At 35.6% G+C, this 16,763-nt stretch overlaps 2 protein-coding genes across 3 annotated transcripts; both read left to right on the forward strand.

Annotated features, from left to right (window-relative positions):
* Positions 1-325: 325 nt before the first annotated feature.
* Positions 326-6,941, forward strand: LOC100253231 (peroxisomal (S)-2-hydroxyacid oxidase GLO4). The gene is made up of 12 exons (XM_002270038.3): positions 326-479; positions 1,960-2,107; positions 2,193-2,317; positions 2,398-2,444; positions 2,518-2,595; positions 2,748-2,872; positions 3,070-3,127; positions 3,722-3,784; positions 4,135-4,204; positions 4,549-4,649; positions 6,246-6,350; positions 6,632-6,941. Exons 2-12 carry the CDS (start codon positions 1,965-1,967, stop codon positions 6,809-6,811), a joined length of 1,095 nt encoding a protein of 364 aa, XP_002270074.1. The 5' UTR covers positions 326-479; positions 1,960-1,964; the 3' UTR covers positions 6,812-6,941.
* Positions 6,942-8,278: 1,337 nt separating this feature from the next.
* On the forward strand, positions 8,279-16,612 carry LOC100248111 (peroxisomal (S)-2-hydroxyacid oxidase GLO4). 2 transcript variants are annotated; one of them, XM_059739411.1, is made up of 13 exons: positions 8,282-8,326; positions 8,525-8,635; positions 11,813-11,960; positions 12,037-12,161; positions 12,242-12,288; positions 12,362-12,439; positions 12,592-12,716; positions 12,969-13,026; positions 14,004-14,066; positions 14,422-14,491; positions 14,748-14,848; positions 15,824-15,928; positions 16,211-16,612. In XM_059739411.1, the coding sequence occupies exons 3-13, from the start codon at positions 11,818-11,820 to the stop codon at positions 16,388-16,390; spliced, it is 1,095 nt and encodes a 364-aa protein (XP_059595394.1). In that variant the 5' UTR covers positions 8,282-8,326; positions 8,525-8,635; positions 11,813-11,817; the 3' UTR covers positions 16,391-16,612. The 2 variants fall into 2 exon arrangements, with proteins under 2 accessions (XP_002270101.1, XP_059595394.1); XM_002270065.5 differs by having other exon boundaries at positions 8,279-8,635.
* The last annotated feature ends 151 nt before the right edge of the window (positions 16,613-16,763 follow it).

Raw genomic sequence — 16,763 nt, forward strand, 5'->3', positions numbered from 1 at the left:
AATATTTATTAATATTGAAATATAATATAATTTTTATTTAAAATAAATATTTATTTTATTTAAAATAAATTATATTTTAAATATTCTTAATAGATATGATATTGGATATCATGTTAATCGGATCATATCGAGAACATATCTTGATGATATTTTCTACAATCCTTCCTACTACTTCGCTAGATTCGTTTTATGGGCTTCTCCGTCTTTTGACTCCGACTCATTCGCCGAGGAATCAATGGCGTGTAAAGTTTTAAATTCCGAAACGACGCCGTTTTAACGTCTCTGGCCATGTCATAAGACTCTCATAACCATAATTGTCCACCCAAATGACGATCATACCCTTGTAATGCTGACAAACAAGTCCACCATGTAAAGCACACTCCAATGATCAAGATAAGCCAATGACATTCAAAACATCTTTCAGTAGCGGCTCATCTTTTCAATCACTACTTCAGAAGCTCTCCTTCTCAGAATCAAAGGTATATATTCCTTTTTTCCTTTTATTTTTACTGATGATCAACATTATTTGATTCTCTTGTGAATTTGAATATGTACGTATATAGTGGTGTTTTTTGCTGGTTCTAATGAACCCAGATAATTTATCAGCTGTTTTCATGTTTTTCGTTTGAAAGTTTTTAACCCTTAAGAAGATTTGATTTTTCCCCTTAGTAGAAGAGCTGAAAGGTGTGTTTTTGTCTTCTGATGGCTAGGCTATTTGGGTACCAATTGGAAGCAAGAGAATGGAGATTTTTTATTTTTGATTTCTTCAACCTTCAAAATGATACAGCTGAACTTCTCACATGCTTATTTATAGAATCACTTGTGCAGAAAATGAGTGATAAGACCTTTTGTGGAGTATGTATTTCCTCCACATATCCAACGATAAGAGACCAATGTGATTGAACATCGAGTAAGGCTACATTATGGATTGGTTTCTTGTTGTTTTGATACGTGGGGATAATATGCAGTTCACTTGCTGTGTCCTCTTACACCTTTTAGCTCTATCTTTGTGTCATATCCCACATAGAGGAAAAAGTAGACACATTTTAAAGCCGTGGCCCGGGCTAAAGCGGACAATATCTACATGGTTGAGAGTGGGTTGCTCAACCTTATCTATCGCCTCTTTACTCTTACTTTGGTAACTCGGCTCTTACCTCTCAAGTTTAGCTCGTTACATTGACATCCTGGCTTTTACCTTTTTGCTGATACCTTTCACTTTTGAGGTTTAGCAACCTACATTGTGGCTTTGCCTGTATCAATGATAAGTGGCAACCCTATAAGAAAACGAACCGAATGGGTTATGTGGCATAACCGTATATCACTAAAGCACTAAAAGCATGCAACTTCATGTAATGTGGAGTTTTCTAAGTTCATAATCTCTTCAAATGGCATATGGCAAGACTAGTGATGTTTAAAAATAAAAGAGGCCAACGCATGGTCTTCATATAAACATTGAAATTTTGTTCAACTTTTCATTTAAAGAAATACAGCTCAGGGATGTTTGGAAATCTAATGGAGTGATTGTTATGTTCAACTTTAGCTATGATTCATCAAGTTATGAATTAGAAGTACACATGTTTGGGTCCCTTGCTATTCATGGTTCCATTTTCAGGATTGGAGCAATAGTTCTATTTTATTTTACCTAGACCTTCTTATGTTAAGTTTTCTATGCTATATTATGCCTTTTCTATAGTCTCAATATAAAAAGAAGTTTGAGTTACTTTGGAAACTTGAATTTATCTCATTCTAATTTGATTCTATTGTATAGAGAAGTGAGTTTTTATCACAAAAGAACTATGAATTTTAAAAGGTTTTGAGTAGGAAATGTTGAATCATGGTTGCCAAGCATCTTCTTAGTCTTTTCAAATTTATGCATGTGATGGCTACTTGAGATTTATGCAGTTGCATCTAGCAGAAGCTATTGAAAAGCTAAACATTGTTTACTGTCTGTGTTTCCAGTACTAATGGCAGCTGAACCGGTCAATGTGAATGAGTTCCAAGAACTGGCTAGACAAGCACTTCCAAAAATGTACTATGATTTCTTCGCAGGGGGTGCTGAGGACCAGCACACGCTAAGGGAGAACGTAGAAGCATTTAGTAGAATCACGTAATGTTCTTGACCTGTTATTCTTAAAGTGGCAAACAAAGCAAACAAAATAAAACATTTTACTATCTTTTATTCATGGCTTCAGGTTTCAGCCAAGAATTCTTGTGGATGTGAGCAAAATAGATATGTCAACTACTATATTGGGTTATAAAATCTCATCACCCATTATGATTGCTCCAACCTCTTTGCAAAAGCTGGCACACCCTGAAGGTCTAGATACTCTTGCTAGAGAACGGACTTGAAATATATTATGCAATATTTAGTACACTTATATTTTGTGTTGATTTCAGGAGAGATTGCAACAGCCAGAGCAGCAGCTGCATGTAACACCATAATGGTACTAGTGTATCTTGGTTTTATCGTATCAGCTTAGTCAAGATATTTGACTACTGAGTTATTTTTCTCTACAGGTGTTATCCTTTATGGCTACCTGCACTGTGGAAGAGGTTGCTTCCAGCTGCAACGCTGTCCGATTCTTGCAATTATATGTATTCCACTCTTCTTAAGCTCTTCTGAATTCAAATTTCTTTTGCAAACTTCCATTTTTCTTTAGCAACATCAATTTTCGCCTTTCTTTCTTGGTATTTTGTGATCCCAATTTTAGAATCTCAAGTTGGATTTGTTATCCATCTGCAAATAGGTATTTAAGAGAAGGGATATATCAGCTCAAGTAGTGCAAAAAGCTGAAAGATATGGATTTAAGGCTATTGTTCTGACTGTCGACACTCCAAGGCTTGGTCGACGGGAGGCAGACATAAAGAACAGGTGAAATATCATCTCCTTCTTTGACACTGTTTTTCTGTTAAATATGTGTTTGTTCCCTTGATAGTGCTATGATATGCCTAATCTGATGGGATAAGACATTGGTTTAGTTTATAAGAAACTTTGTTTTCTATCATATTGACATAGTAGCAATATTCAATGCATAACATGGAAAAGAATCTGCTCCAAAACTTTTGCAGAATGGTTTCACCTCAGCTGAAGAATTTCGAAGGTCTCCTAACAACTGACGTTTCCAATGTAAGTGGAACAACAAAAAAAAAGGAAACCAGTTCTGTGCATTTAAAATTTTCCTAGAAGTAATGTATGAACTTCTTTTTCTTCCACACCCCCCCACCCCCCCACCCCCCACGACCATTTTTTTTTTTTTTTTTTTCTGGGTATATGAATCTAACAAACAAGAGGCTTTTATACAACATTCTTAGCCCTTGAGTGAGGTATTTTTTATTTTTGGCTTTAGCTAGAAGCTGAAGTTGTAGCCATGATTTCAAAGAGCAATAATTGGAACAATGAAACGATCTATTTGCTGAAACCAATACTGATGCACAGGGTGTCCCACTCTCTGTTTCTCTCCTTCTGGTTGCCATTTTGTCAAATTAAAAATAGGAATACTCTTTTTATTTATGAAATGCATAAAGAAATATGTGAACACTGCATATTGCATCCAACTAAAGAGACCATATTTTATCTCAAACCATAGTTTACAATATATTTGATGGGCAGAGACCCATGTTAATGGTTTACCTGATTACTGAAATCATGTTGTAATGCGTCTTAGCAAAAAATTATAATAATGATTTTGTCAAATTTATTTGGTTTTTAAAACTTTTGCAGGACAAGGGTTCTAGTCTTGAAGCTTTAGCATCGGAGATATATGATGCTTCTTTGTCTTGGAAGGTATATGCTGATAAACTAATTTGGTTACTGTATAGTATGTTTCCTGAAAAGCTCAGTGAGGCGTTACTCTGACCTTTTATTTCTAGCATGAACATATCACTTTAGGAAGTTGTGTGAATTCCCATAATAGAACAATTCTGTGGGTTAATTTATCTCGCCAGTTTACACAAAAGGTTGAGGCAGGAGCATAAGGCCATGAAGCTATTAGCTGCTCTTAATTTTAATTCTGGCTGGGTGGACACTTGAACCATGATTTTGAACTTAAAATGTACATACTGCAATACACCAAATATTGAGGTAATGTGCTTGAGTTTCTATTGATTTTAAGGAGTACATCATGAACTTTGCAGGATATAGAATGGTTAAGATCTATCACAAACTTGCCGATTCTGATCAAGGGGGTACTCACTTGTGAAGATGGTAAGCTCAAGGCTCTATTTTATGATGTTTGCACCATTTCATTTTAATTGTATTCCTCCAAAATACAAGCATTGATGCTTTTGTTTAGTGAAGCATTCTTCCATTGTCTTTTTGGTCTAACTCTTACCTCCCCCTGCCCAAGGAAAAACAATAATTCCCCTTTGGTACTACACTTGTCTTCTAATGTTTGATTGTTTCTGTAGGCCATCAGAAAATCCATTTAAATGCTGCCTTTGTGTTTTTTTTTTTCTTTAATAGTTGAGAGAGTTTAATCTTTGTTTATTTATTGTGCAATTTCCCCATGGTTGAACAAGATTATTGATTCTGTATAATGCCACTGGCAGCAATTAAGGCTGTGGAAGTAGGAGTTTCTGGGATTATCGTCTCCAATCATGGAGCTCGCCAGCTAGATTACGTTCCGGCCACTATTTCGGCCCTGGAAGAGGTGATTCTCTTTTTCTGCCTTTATGGAGTTGCTCTATTTTGCAGATACAGTGCTTAGATTTACAGGCTTATCAAGACCTTAATCACATGCATGTTTTTAACTATCCATAACCTTTTCAATATTTCGATATCCCTACTCTACAAGTGGCTGGTATAAATTTCTCAAAATTTTTATCCGTGAGCTCCAGGACTTGCTTCTAATTTCCACCATTTTCCTGAATCAATATTGATATAATGAGTTCCTCTGTATTTTCAGAACCTTAATGTGGTGTGTGGATATTAATATTTTATTCCTTGATTGCAGGTAATAAAAGCCAATAGTAATAATAGGTGTGTAAAAATCCACACTTCTCTGTCTGGAAACTGAAATAATTAACAAGGATATATATTTAACGGTTTAGTTTGAATGAAACAATCTATTTTCCATTTTGTTTCTTCTAATCTGACCACGTCTTTACTTCCCATCTTATTCTGCTAATCCTCTGCCAAGACCAAAAACAAAAATGGTAGCTTAATGTCACAAGATGCTTCAAATGACCCTCCCCATGGGCTTATATAGGAGGAGAGAAGCTTCTAGAGACCCTTGGAGACATCCACACTTAGCCACTAGTGGGAAGAGTGTGGAAGGTTCTAGAAATGCCTAGAGAAGTCCACACAACTCTACACTATGGAAGAAGGCATGAGAAGGGTCCAAAGCTTTCTAGAGAAATCTAGAAGTCTCTTGTATATAAGCTTGTACATAGAATAGTGTAGGACATTCTAGAATATTCATGAATTGTAAGGAACCCTCCAAGGTTCTAGAGAGTTCCATTGGTGCCTATAAATAGGTGAGGGCCTCATTTGGCCAGGGCACCACCCAAATCACTTCCTAACCAAGCAAGTGAGCTTCCAAGCACTTGTAAAGGTTTCCTTGAGTTAGTGAAAGCTTCCATTCTTTAAAGAGTTGCCTACTAAGCTTCTTAAGCTTTCGAGTCGCGAGCATCTTAGCCTAGCAAGCTAAGCATTGGGAGCAAGGCTGACTTAGCAAGATCAAGCATCTTGACTTGTCTAAGTGCCGCACGAGCTTAGTGAACGACTAAGTCCATGACATTAAGCATTCACAAACATGAGATAAATATAAATTCACTGATTGAGAAATAGGTAAATGCGCCCGCTCACCTAAATGCATGAGTCCAGAGTTTCTCAAACTCCATTGGTCTCCATCTTCATTTTAGCTTTGTACACTTTATCATGTGGTTTATACGCTGATATTTAAGTTCATGAAGCAATGTTGGTTAGCGAAATTCAGAAGAGAATGGAATGAGCAGCACATATAGAAGCACTAATTGTGGTGACCATATGTATTACCTGGCATTTGGTTGTGGGTTAGGATTAAACAAGAACTCATAGCAATCTCCCCTCATTAAAAGCCTTTTCCTAGAATTTATGCAGGCATCTGAAAGTAAGAAATGAATGTTGACTGCATTTCCCATGGGATTTTTTTTTTTTTTTTAATTTAGTTACCAGTAGGGAGTATCCTGTTTGGCAAAGACAATTTCAGTTACCAATGGAAAGATATCTGATAAAGAAAGTGAGCATTCTTGTCTATCCTGGTCAGGTGGTTCGAGCTGTTGGAGGGAGGGTTCCTGTTCTCTTAGATGGAGGAATACGGCGTGGAACAGATGTCTTCAAGGCACTAGCCCTTGGTGCACAGGCTGTTTTGGTAAGGTTTTCTCCCCCAACTGTTCAATTGTCTGAAGTATGGGCTTTGTGCTGCACTTCTCTTTCATTGTCACCATCATTTTAACACATTGGCATCCTGCTATAATTCAGCACATAATTTCTGTCTCTGGGGGTCTAATCCTCATGGATATGCTGCAGAATACTGGGCTGAACCACTACAGTTGTATCCCAAACGATGATTTAACCTCCCCATATTTGTTTTGTCCTGCTTGTGGCTCTCAGCTTTCATCCCTACTTATCTTGTTCATGTAATTCTTGCAGGTTGGAAGGCCAGTAATCTATGGGCTGGCTGCAAAGGGAGAACATGGGGTGAGGCGGGTCCTTGAAATGCTGAAGGATGAGCTCGAGATCACCATGGCCCTCTCAGGCTGTTCCAGTGTGAAGGATATCAGCAGGAGGCATGTGAGGACGGAGCGAGACAGACTCCAGTCCATGCTGTAACTCGATGTTGTAAGTTAAAATTATATCCTGCAGAAGGATGGTTGAATAATCTGTACCACATCTAATAATGTGATGGAGTTTATGCATTCTACTCTTATTCAATAAAGGAAATTGGTTCCTTGATGCTCTACTGCATGCTTCATTTAACATTATGCAGATAAGCATTTGTTCCCAAAGTCCTCTCGTATGAAAATACGAAAATTATAGTTTTTACTTCGGCTTCAACTTCCTGCTGAGGCAAAAAACAATCTGGATTAGTTGTTCCTCTACCAAAGAAATGGGCTTGGTACATTTTCCAAGCCAGATGTTGTATTCCCATAGAAGAGTTGGATCTTTTGGTAATTGTAGCCACAGGGCACCATTAGGAAGGATGAACCATTTTCCTCACTAAACCAAACAAAACACCCCCCTTCCCCACTCTCCTGCCTACTCCATTTGTCCAGAGACTCCATTCAGACAAAACCAGCAACACCCATGTGTTAGTTCAGGGGCCTTCATCAAAAGAACTCCATAGAGAAAAGATGAGCCAATACCCAGGTTTGTAAGTTCAGTGCCATTCATCAGGATCCTCCATCTCTACAAGATGGGAAATGCCCAGGTAGCTAAAGTTCAATGCGTACCTCTCCAGCCGTCTTTCCCATCCGGTGGTCTAACTTTCCATCTCATAATTGTTGACTTTACTATTTATGGGATAGCATAAAAGATAAGATAAGTTACGGCCCAACTTATCTATTTGATGTTCAACTAAACATGAGACAACAATAAGATGTTATTCATTAATTAAGGTATATGGTAAATTTTTTTATATTCCTTATTTTGCAAAATAGAAAATTTTAATTAAGTTTTAAATATTATAATCATCATATTATTAAACCTAATAAAATTCTCATATTTTATTTAATAATAAATATTAGAATGTAGTATAATTTTTACTTTAAATAAATATGAAACATTGAAAAATAATATATATTTTATTTTGGTTTTTTTTCATTATGTTATATTATTGCATATACTACATTAAGATTTCATATTTATTGGACATAATATTTAATTACATATTTTATTGAAAATGATATCTTAAAATCTTTGGATATATCTTTGGATAGGTATTTTCCATTCAAGAAAATGTGATGTTTTAAGATATATTTTATATCATATTCTATCCATTTAGAAATCATTCTTATCCGTTTTTTAAATTTTTGATAACTTTTAAATATTTTTTAATTGTTTTTTAGGAAGGTTTTCAAAATATTATAATAAATATAAAGAATAATTAAAAATAAAATTTATTTTAAAATATTTAAAAATGCGGAAAACAAGATAAGAATACATTAAATTTCCAAATAAATATTTAATTTAGAAAATACTACATAATTGTTTTTTATTTTGGAGAACTTTTTTGAAAACATTTACAAAAAAGACCGTTAGTTCCCATATATATCAATTGTGAAGTGAGGTTGATGATATTCTAGAAACCTGAAGGAGATGAATGATATTATCACAAACCTCAGGGAGGTAACTGATATTTTCTCTTCCTCCTGCTTCTCTTTGTTCGCCGCCTTTTCCGTGAGTCACTCGCCGAGGAATCAATCAACACGAAGGCTTGCAAAGTTTAAATTTCCAAACGACGTCGTTTTAACCTCTCTAGCCGATATAGCAGCCACCATTTGCCCTCGAAAATGACGATCATACCCTTGTAATGTTTACAAACAGGTACACTAGGAAAAGCACCAGCGATCGGCATCATCCAAAGACATTTCTTTCAGTAGCAGCTCATCTTTTCATTCACATTCAGGCACTGCAGAAGCTCTCTCTGAATCGAAGGTATATTTACTTATTTTTCTATTTTCTATATATATATATATATATATATATATATATATATATTACTGATTATCAACATTCTTTTATTCTCTTGTGAATTTGAATGTGTATATATATAGCGGTATTTTGTACTGGTTCTGATGAACCTAGATAAATTATCAACTGTTTTCATGTTCTTAGTTTGAAAGTTTTCAACCCTTAAAGAAGATTTGAATTTTTCCATCAATAAAAGGTGTGGTTTTGGCTTCTGATGGCTGTTAAAGTGAAGTTTATTAGCCTATTTAGGTGTATATTGGAAGAATATTGTGTAATTGCAACTGAATGAGGAATTTTTTTTTTTTTTCTTTTCAACCTTCAAAATGATACAGCTGGACTTCCCCACATGCTTACTTATGGAATCACTTAATGCAGAAAATGAGTGATAAACCTTATGTGGAGTGTGCATTTCCTACACATGTCCAACAATAAGAGACCAATCTAATTGAACATGGAGTGAGGCTGCTTCAAAGTTCAAATGTTGGGACAACAATGTAGAATGGATTCTTATCTGAAGATGTGGTCCAAATTTTCGATTCAGCCCTAGTCCACTATCAATTTGGATTGGTTTCCTGTTGTTTTGATATGGGGGACATTATGCAGTCCACTTGCTGTGCCCTCTTTCACCTCTTAGCCCTAATCTTTGTTGTTCAATTGTGTCTTTTGCCTTGTTGCTCTTACTTTGGTAACTCTGCTCTTACCTTGACAACCCAGATTTTTACTCTTACTAATACCTTTCACTTTTGAATTTGAGCAGCGTACATTGTGGCTTTGCATGTATCAATTATATGTGGCAACTATATCTCACCAAAGCACTAAACGCATGCAACTTCGTGTAATTTGGAGTTTCCTAAGCTCATAATTGTAGTGAATGGCAAATGGCAAGGCTAGTGATATTAAAAAATAATAAGAGGTCAACACACGGTCTTCATGTTAACCTTGAAATTAATATAAAATGTAACATTGCTCCTAAAAAGTTCAGTCTAGGCTGGATAAAGAACATGTCTCTATAATTCTCCGTTTTAGCCAAGCTTTGATCAGCAAACGGATCCTTAGTTGATGTCATCTTGACATCATTCATAATCTTATCTTCCATGCTTATTTTTTATGCTTATGATTTGGTGCCATTGTGGGAACAGTCTAGTTATAATTTTTACAAAATTTCCTTTATACCACTTTTGAAGTTCCTGGCTATTCCCTTGTTAATTTATCATCCCTAGAAACCTTTTCATATTTTACTTCTTTTATGTACTACCTTAAACTACTACTTCTTCAGCATAATTTTCTGCATCAAAGACCTTCGAATGCTCATTCTGAGGTAGCAAGGCAATTTTATCCTTACTAAAGCCTTCAGAACACCTAATTAGGGGTGGCAAGCCAGTTTCCACCTTTATGTACCTAAGTGAGGTGACAGCATACAGGCTAAAGGCCTTAGAATGCCTATTAAGTGGCAGTGAGGCAACTAACACCCTTATGTACCTAAGAAGAGGTAATAGGGTACAAACTGAAAGCACTCAAAAGACCTAACCAGAGGTGATCTGATATAACCCAGGTTCCCTTAATGCCTAATCCAAGGTAGAGAGGCAACTCAAGCCCTTTCAGCGGCTACTCAAGGCAGTCAATGAATCTGCCATTTTTCCATCTTTTAACCACTCTTCCTGAGTGCTTTAATGTCTTTTCTTGCTAGCTCTTCTTGAACTCTCAGTAATTCTTCTTTCTTTTTTCTTTTTTTCTTTTAGATAGCTAAATTTTTGTCTCCATAGGGACTTGAAGCCAAACCTTCCACAAACCCATAAAAAAGTAACATCAATCTCTAAAAATCTCTTCTTGGACTAGATAAATATTAGGTCCCAGTTACCTAAGCTTAACAAGGAAAGATCCTTGGCAGACACCATGCTGACAAATTGATATTCTTATTTTCCATGCTTACATCTTTGTGTTTACAGGATAATTTCCTTAGTACTTTTCTTACCTTTTTTAGTTTCCTATCATCCTATGTCATCTTGAAGTTTCCTATCTTTTTATTTTTGTTGCTAGGCTTTGTGTTTATTTTTGGTAATTAAGTCATGTTTCTTATCTTTTTAAGCTTCCTATTTTATTTTCATGGTTATTTTTGGTTGTTAAGTAATTAAGAGAAAGGGAGGTTTCTTACCCTTTGGTTTTTCATTTTAGGTTTCTTTTGTAGGTTTCTTTGTCTCTTTAGGTTTTTCTATTTTACTTCATGTTTACCTTACCATTAAGCAATTAGTACAAGGTTCTCATTTTTTAGGTTTATATTTTATGTTTTCGGGTTTCTTTATCTTTTCATCTTTTGTATTTTTTTCATATTAGGTTTCCTATTTTATCTTCTTGTTTATCCTTGGTAATTAAGCTGTCACAATTTTTTATTATTTCTAGGATCATGAAAGCTACAAATACTTGATTATAGCTAGGGATCAAGGATTGATTGTTATTATTTGGTTTTCTTTATATTTTATTACAATTTGAGTTTTCATTTTTTTTCTTGTTCTTATTTGATTTTTTTACTTTTTAATTGAGTTATTTCTGTGAAGGTGTTATCTTTTGGTAAGGTGACATTGTTGTTGGAATAATCAACAACTGGTACGATAGTTCACTTGTTTACCTATAGGCCCAAGGAGCAGTTGAACTACTTTTCATTTTAAGAGATCACATTTAAGGGGTGTGTATAAATATAATGGAGTGATTATTTTGTTCAAATTTAGCTATGATTCATTTTATGAATTAAAAGTACACATATTTGAGTTTCCTGCTATTCGTGGCCCCATTTTTCGGATTGGAGCAATAGCTTTATTTTATTTTTCCTAGACCTGCTTGTGTTATGTTTTCTATGCTATGATGCCTTTTCTTTAGTTCCTATATATAATTAAGTCTGAGTTGCTTTGAAACTTAAATTTATCTCATTCTAGTTTGCTTCTATGTTATAGAGAAGTGAGTTTTTATAGCAAAAGAACAACAAATTTTACAAGGTTCTGAGTAGGAAGTGTAGAATCATGGTTGCCAAGTGGAGCATCTTCTAAGCCTTTTCAAATTTATGCATGGGATGGTTACTTGAGATTTATGCAGTTGCATATAGGACTAGCTGTTGGAAAACTAAACATTGTTTAATGTTCATGTTTCCAGTACTAATGGCAGCTGAACCGGTCAATGTGAATGAGTTCCAAGAACTGGCTAGACAATCACTTCCAAAAATGTACTATGATTTCTTCTCTGGGGGTGCTGAGGACCAGCACACACTAAGGGAGAACGTAGAAGCATTTAGCAGAATCACGTAATGCTCTTGACCCGTTATTGTTCAAGTGGCTAACAAAATAAAACACTGAACTATCCTTTATTTATGGCTTCAGGTTTCATCCAAGAATTCTTGTGGATGTGAGCAAAATAGATATGTCAACTACTGTATTGGGTTTCAATATCTCATCACCGATTATGATTGCTCCAACTGCTATGCATAAGTTGGCACACCCTGAAGGTCTAAATACTCTTGCTAGAGGATTATCTTGAAATGTGATATGCAATATTTAGTACACTAGTGTTTTGTGTTGATTTCAGGAGAGATTGCAACAGCCAGAGCAGCAGCTGCATGTAACACCATAATGGTACTAGTGTATCTTGGTTTTATCATATCAGCTTAGTCAAGATATTTGATCACTGAGTTATTTTTCTCTACAGGTGTTATCCTTCATGTCTACCTGCACCGTGGAAGAAGTTGCTTCTAGCTGCAATGCTGTTCGATTCTTGCAATTATATGTATTCCATTTTTCTTAAGCTCTACTGAATTCAAATTTCCTTCACGAACTTCCATTTTTCTTTAGCAGCATCAATTTTTGCCTTTTTTGCTTGGAATTTTATGATCCCAATTTTAGAATCTCAAGTTGGATTTGTTATCCATCTGCAAATAGGTATTTAAGAGAAGGGATGTATCAGCTCAGTTAGTGCAAAGAGCTGAAAGAAATGGATTCAAGGCTATTGTTCTAACTGCTGATACTCCAAGACTTGGTCGAAGGGAGGCAGACATAAAAAACAGGTGAAACATCATCTCCTTCTCTGATACCTTTTTTCATTAACTACATGTTTATTCCCTTGGTAGTGCTATGATATGCATAACCTGATGGGATATGACATTGGTTTAGTCTATAAGAAAAAAATTTCTTTTCTATCTTATGGACATTGGATTTGATTCGAAAAACTATATTGATTTTGAATATAAAAGTCAAGTTTTATATTTGCAATATCTAGTGCATCACATGGAAAAGTATCTGTTACCAAACTTTTGCAGAATGGTCTCACCTCGGTTGAAGAATTTTGAAGGTCTCATATCAACTGAAGTTGTCACTGTAAGTAGAACAGTTGAATAATATCTTCCAGTTTTGTACATTTTAAATTTTCCTAGAAGTAATGCATGAGCTTCTTTGCCCTTTTATTATTATTTTTTTGGTGGCACGTGAATCTAACAAACAAGAAGCTTTTATACAACACTCTTAGGCCTCATTTGATATATATATATATATTTTTGGCTTTAGCCTGAAGCTGAAGTTGTTAACCATGATTTCAAAGGGTAATAATGGGAACTATGAAATTATTATTAAACATCAAGAACTTTTTTCATGAACTAGAAATGAGCTTCCATGAGAGACAACATTGTCCCTACTTCAGTGCAAGGCTTTTTTAGAGCTTGTTTTTAAAATTACCCCAAACACATAAGAAACACTTATTGGACTTTCAAACACTAGACTCACCCCAATCCCAGCCATTCCCTTTTCAGCTTGAGCCAAGGCCCAGGGTTGTGATTAGGTTTCATGCTGCTAATTGTACACTTAAATCTGGGGAAGTTTTTCTTTCATACATGCATATGATTGCATGCCACTTAAAGAGCACCTACCTTACAATTTAATGGAAAATTTATTGCCACAAAAAAAGTTCCTTGTTCCAGGACCACCATTGGGTTTAAATGGTGTGAGCTTGTATATTTATGAAAATGATATATTTGCTGAAATAAATACTGCTGCACAAGGTCTCCCTCTCTCTGTTTCTCTCTTTCTGGTTGCCATTTGGTCAAATTAGAACAGGCATACTCTTTTTGCTTATGAAATGCATAGAGAAATATGTTAACACTGCATATTGGATCCAAAATAAAGAGACTGTTTTATCTCATACTGCAGTTTACAATAGATTTGATGGGTGGAGACCCATGTTATTTGATCTAAATCATGACCATCAACTGGTTTACGTGAATACTTAAATCATATTGTGATACTTTTTAGAAAAAAACAATAATAATGATTTTGTTAAACTGTTTTTTAAAATTTTGCAGGACAAGGGTTCAAATATTGAAGCTTTAGCATCAGGAATGTTTGATGCTTCTTTGTCTTGGAAGGTATTTGCTGATAAACTAATTTGGTTACTGTATAGTATGTTTCCTGAAAAGCTCTCATGGAGGTGTTAATCTAACTTTCTATTCCTTGCATGAAAATATCACTTAGGAAGCTGTGTGAATTATGCAGCCTACTCATAATAGAAATATTCTGTGGGTTATCTCACCACTTTACACAAAGGTTGATGCAGGAACATATAGCCATGAAGCTCTTAGATGCTCTTAATTTTAATTCTGGTTTGGTGGACACTTGAACCATGGTTTTGAACTTAAAATGTAGATACTAACATCCACCAAATATTGAAGTAATGTGCTTGAGTTTCAATTGGTTTTAAGCACTGCATCAGGAACTTTGCAGGATATAGAATGGTTAAGATCTATCACAAACTTGCCGATTCTGATCAAAGGGGTACTCACTTGTGAAGATGGTAAAGCTCGAGGCTCAATTTTATGATGTTTGCACCATTTCATTTGAATCCAATTCTTCAAAAATACAAACATTGATGCTTTTATTTAATCAAGCATTCTTCCATTGCTTTATTTGTCTATTTCTTACCTCCCCAACCCAAGGGGGGAAAAAGTGACTTTGCCCTCTGGTATTACATTTCTCTTCTAATATTTTATTTATTTTAAATTTGCCCATGGTTGAACAAGATTATTGATTCTGCATACTACCACTGGCAGCAATAAAGGCTGTGGAAGTAGGAGTTTCTGGGATTATTGTCTCCAATCATGGAGCTCGCCAGCTGGATTACGTTCCAGCCACTATTTCAGCCCTGGAAGAGGTGATTCTTTCTGCCTTCATGGATTGCTCTGTTGCAGATACAGGGTTTAGATTTGTAGACTTATCAAGACCTTAATCACAAGCATGCTTTTAAATATACATAACCATTTTAATATTTCTATATCTCTAATCTACAAGTGGCTGATATAAATTTCTTAAAATCTTTGTCCTAAAGCTCTATGATTTGATTCTAATTTCCACCATTTTTCTAAGTATTGGTATTTAATGAATACCTTTGTATTTTCAGAACCTTAATATGGTGTGTGGAGAACAATATTTTATTCCTTGATTGCAAGTAACAAAGACCAAAGCTGTTCAGAGATTTATGCTAGTCATATGTATGTGAAAAGCTGCACTGATATGTGTGTTTTTGTATTCAACAAAGAAATCCAGAAACTGAAACGCTTAGCAAGGAAGCATATACATTTAATGGTTCATTTTCAACAAAACAATTTATTTTCCATTTTGCTTCATCTAATCTCACCAATTCTTTACTTCCAATTTATTTCTGCTAATGTTCTGTCAAGACCCAGAAAAAAAAAAGGGTAGCTTAAGCATTTACAAACATGTGATAAATATAAATTCACTGGTGGAGACATAGGTAAATGTGCACACTCACCTATACACGAGTCCAGAGTTTTCTCAAACGCCTTCCGTCTCCATCTTTATTTTAGCTTTGTACACTTTGTAATGTGGTTACACAATGATATTTAAGGTCATGAGGCAACATTGGTTGTGGGTTATGATTAAACAAGAACTCATAACAATCTGCCATCATTAAAAGCCTTTTTCCTAGAACATACACAGGCATCGGAAAACAAGAAACGTATGTTGACTGCATTTCCCACTGGAATTTTTTTTTTTTTTTTTTAATTTAGTTTCTAGTAGGGAGTATGCTGTTTGGCAGAGACAAATTCAGTTAGCAATCGAAAGATATCTGATATAGGAAGTGAGCATACTTGTTTATCCTAGCCAGGTGGTTCTTGCTGTTGGAGGGAAAGTTCCTGTTCTCTTTGATGGAGGGATACGGCGTGGAACAGACATCTTCAAGGCACTAGCCCTTGGTGCACAGGCAGTCTTTGTAAGCCTTTCTCCTCCAACTGTTCAATTTGTATGAAGTATGGGCCTTGTGTTGCACATCTCTTTCTTTGTTACCATCATTTTAACACATTGGCATCCTCCTACAATTCAGCACATAATTTCTGTCTCTGGGGGTCTAATCCTCACGGATGTGCTGCAGAATACTGGGCTGAACCACTACAACCATATCCTAGAACAATGATTTAAGTTCCCCATATTTGCTGTGTCCCTCCTGCGTCTCTTGGCGTTCATCCCTACTTATCTTGTTAATATATTCTTGCAGATTGGAAGGCCTGTAATCTATGGGCTGGCTGCAAAGGGCAAACATGGGGTGAGACGGGTCATTGAAATGCTGAAGGATGAGCTTGAGATCACCATGGCCCTCTCAGGCTGTTCCAGTGTGAAGGATATCAGCAGGAGGCATGTGAGAACAGAGCGAGACAGACTCCAGTCCATGCTCTAACTTGATGTTGTGAGTTAAAATTATATCCGGCAGAAGGATGGTCAAATGATCAGTACCACAACAAATAATGTGATGAAGTTTGTGCAATGCTCAGATTTGATATTACAGACTCTGCATCAAATCATAAATGGTGTAGCACAAAACTGATACTATTTTGGTACTTTGCTGGAGACAGCATTCTACTCTTATTCAATATGGGGAATTGGTTCCTTGATTCTCTTCTGCATGCTTCCCGAAGTTCTCTCATATGAAAATTATAGTTTTGACTTCAGCTTCCTGTTAAGGCAAAAAACAAACTGGACTACTTGTTGCTTGAACAAAGAAGTGGGCTATACCGCAGCTTCAAGCTTTTAGCAAAAAAATGAAAATTATT

The sequence above is a fragment of the Vitis vinifera genome, chromosome 9, assembly GCF_030704535.1.
Source record: "Vitis vinifera cultivar Pinot Noir 40024 chromosome 9, ASM3070453v1".
Lineage (NCBI taxonomy): Eukaryota > Viridiplantae > Streptophyta > Magnoliopsida > Vitales > Vitaceae > Vitis > Vitis vinifera.

What these genes read in the sequence shown, in the direction of transcription:
- LOC100253231 (XM_002270038.3), top strand. Translation starts at nt 1,965, where the DNA reads ATGGCAGCTGAACCGGTCAATGTGAATGAGTTCCAAGAACTGGCTAGA. An exon ending in GAAGCATTTAGTAGAATCAC is followed by an intron (nt 2,108 to 2,192) that starts GTAATGTTCTTG and finishes TCATGGCTTCAG; the next exon opens with GTTTCAGCCAAGAATTCTTG. An exon ending in TAACAACTGACGTTTCCAAT is followed by an intron (nt 3,128 to 3,721) that starts GTAAGTGGAACA and finishes AAACTTTTGCAG; the next exon opens with GACAAGGGTTCTAGTCTTGA.
- LOC100248111 (XM_002270065.5), top strand. Translation starts at nt 11,818, where the DNA reads ATGGCAGCTGAACCGGTCAATGTGAATGAGTTCCAAGAACTGGCTAGA. An exon ending in TAAGTTGGCACACCCTGAAG is followed by an intron (nt 12,162 to 12,241) that starts GTCTAAATACTC and finishes TGTTGATTTCAG; the next exon opens with GAGAGATTGCAACAGCCAGA. An exon ending in TTCGATTCTTGCAATTATAT is followed by an intron (nt 12,440 to 12,591) that starts GTATTCCATTTT and finishes ATCTGCAAATAG; the next exon opens with GTATTTAAGAGAAGGGATGT.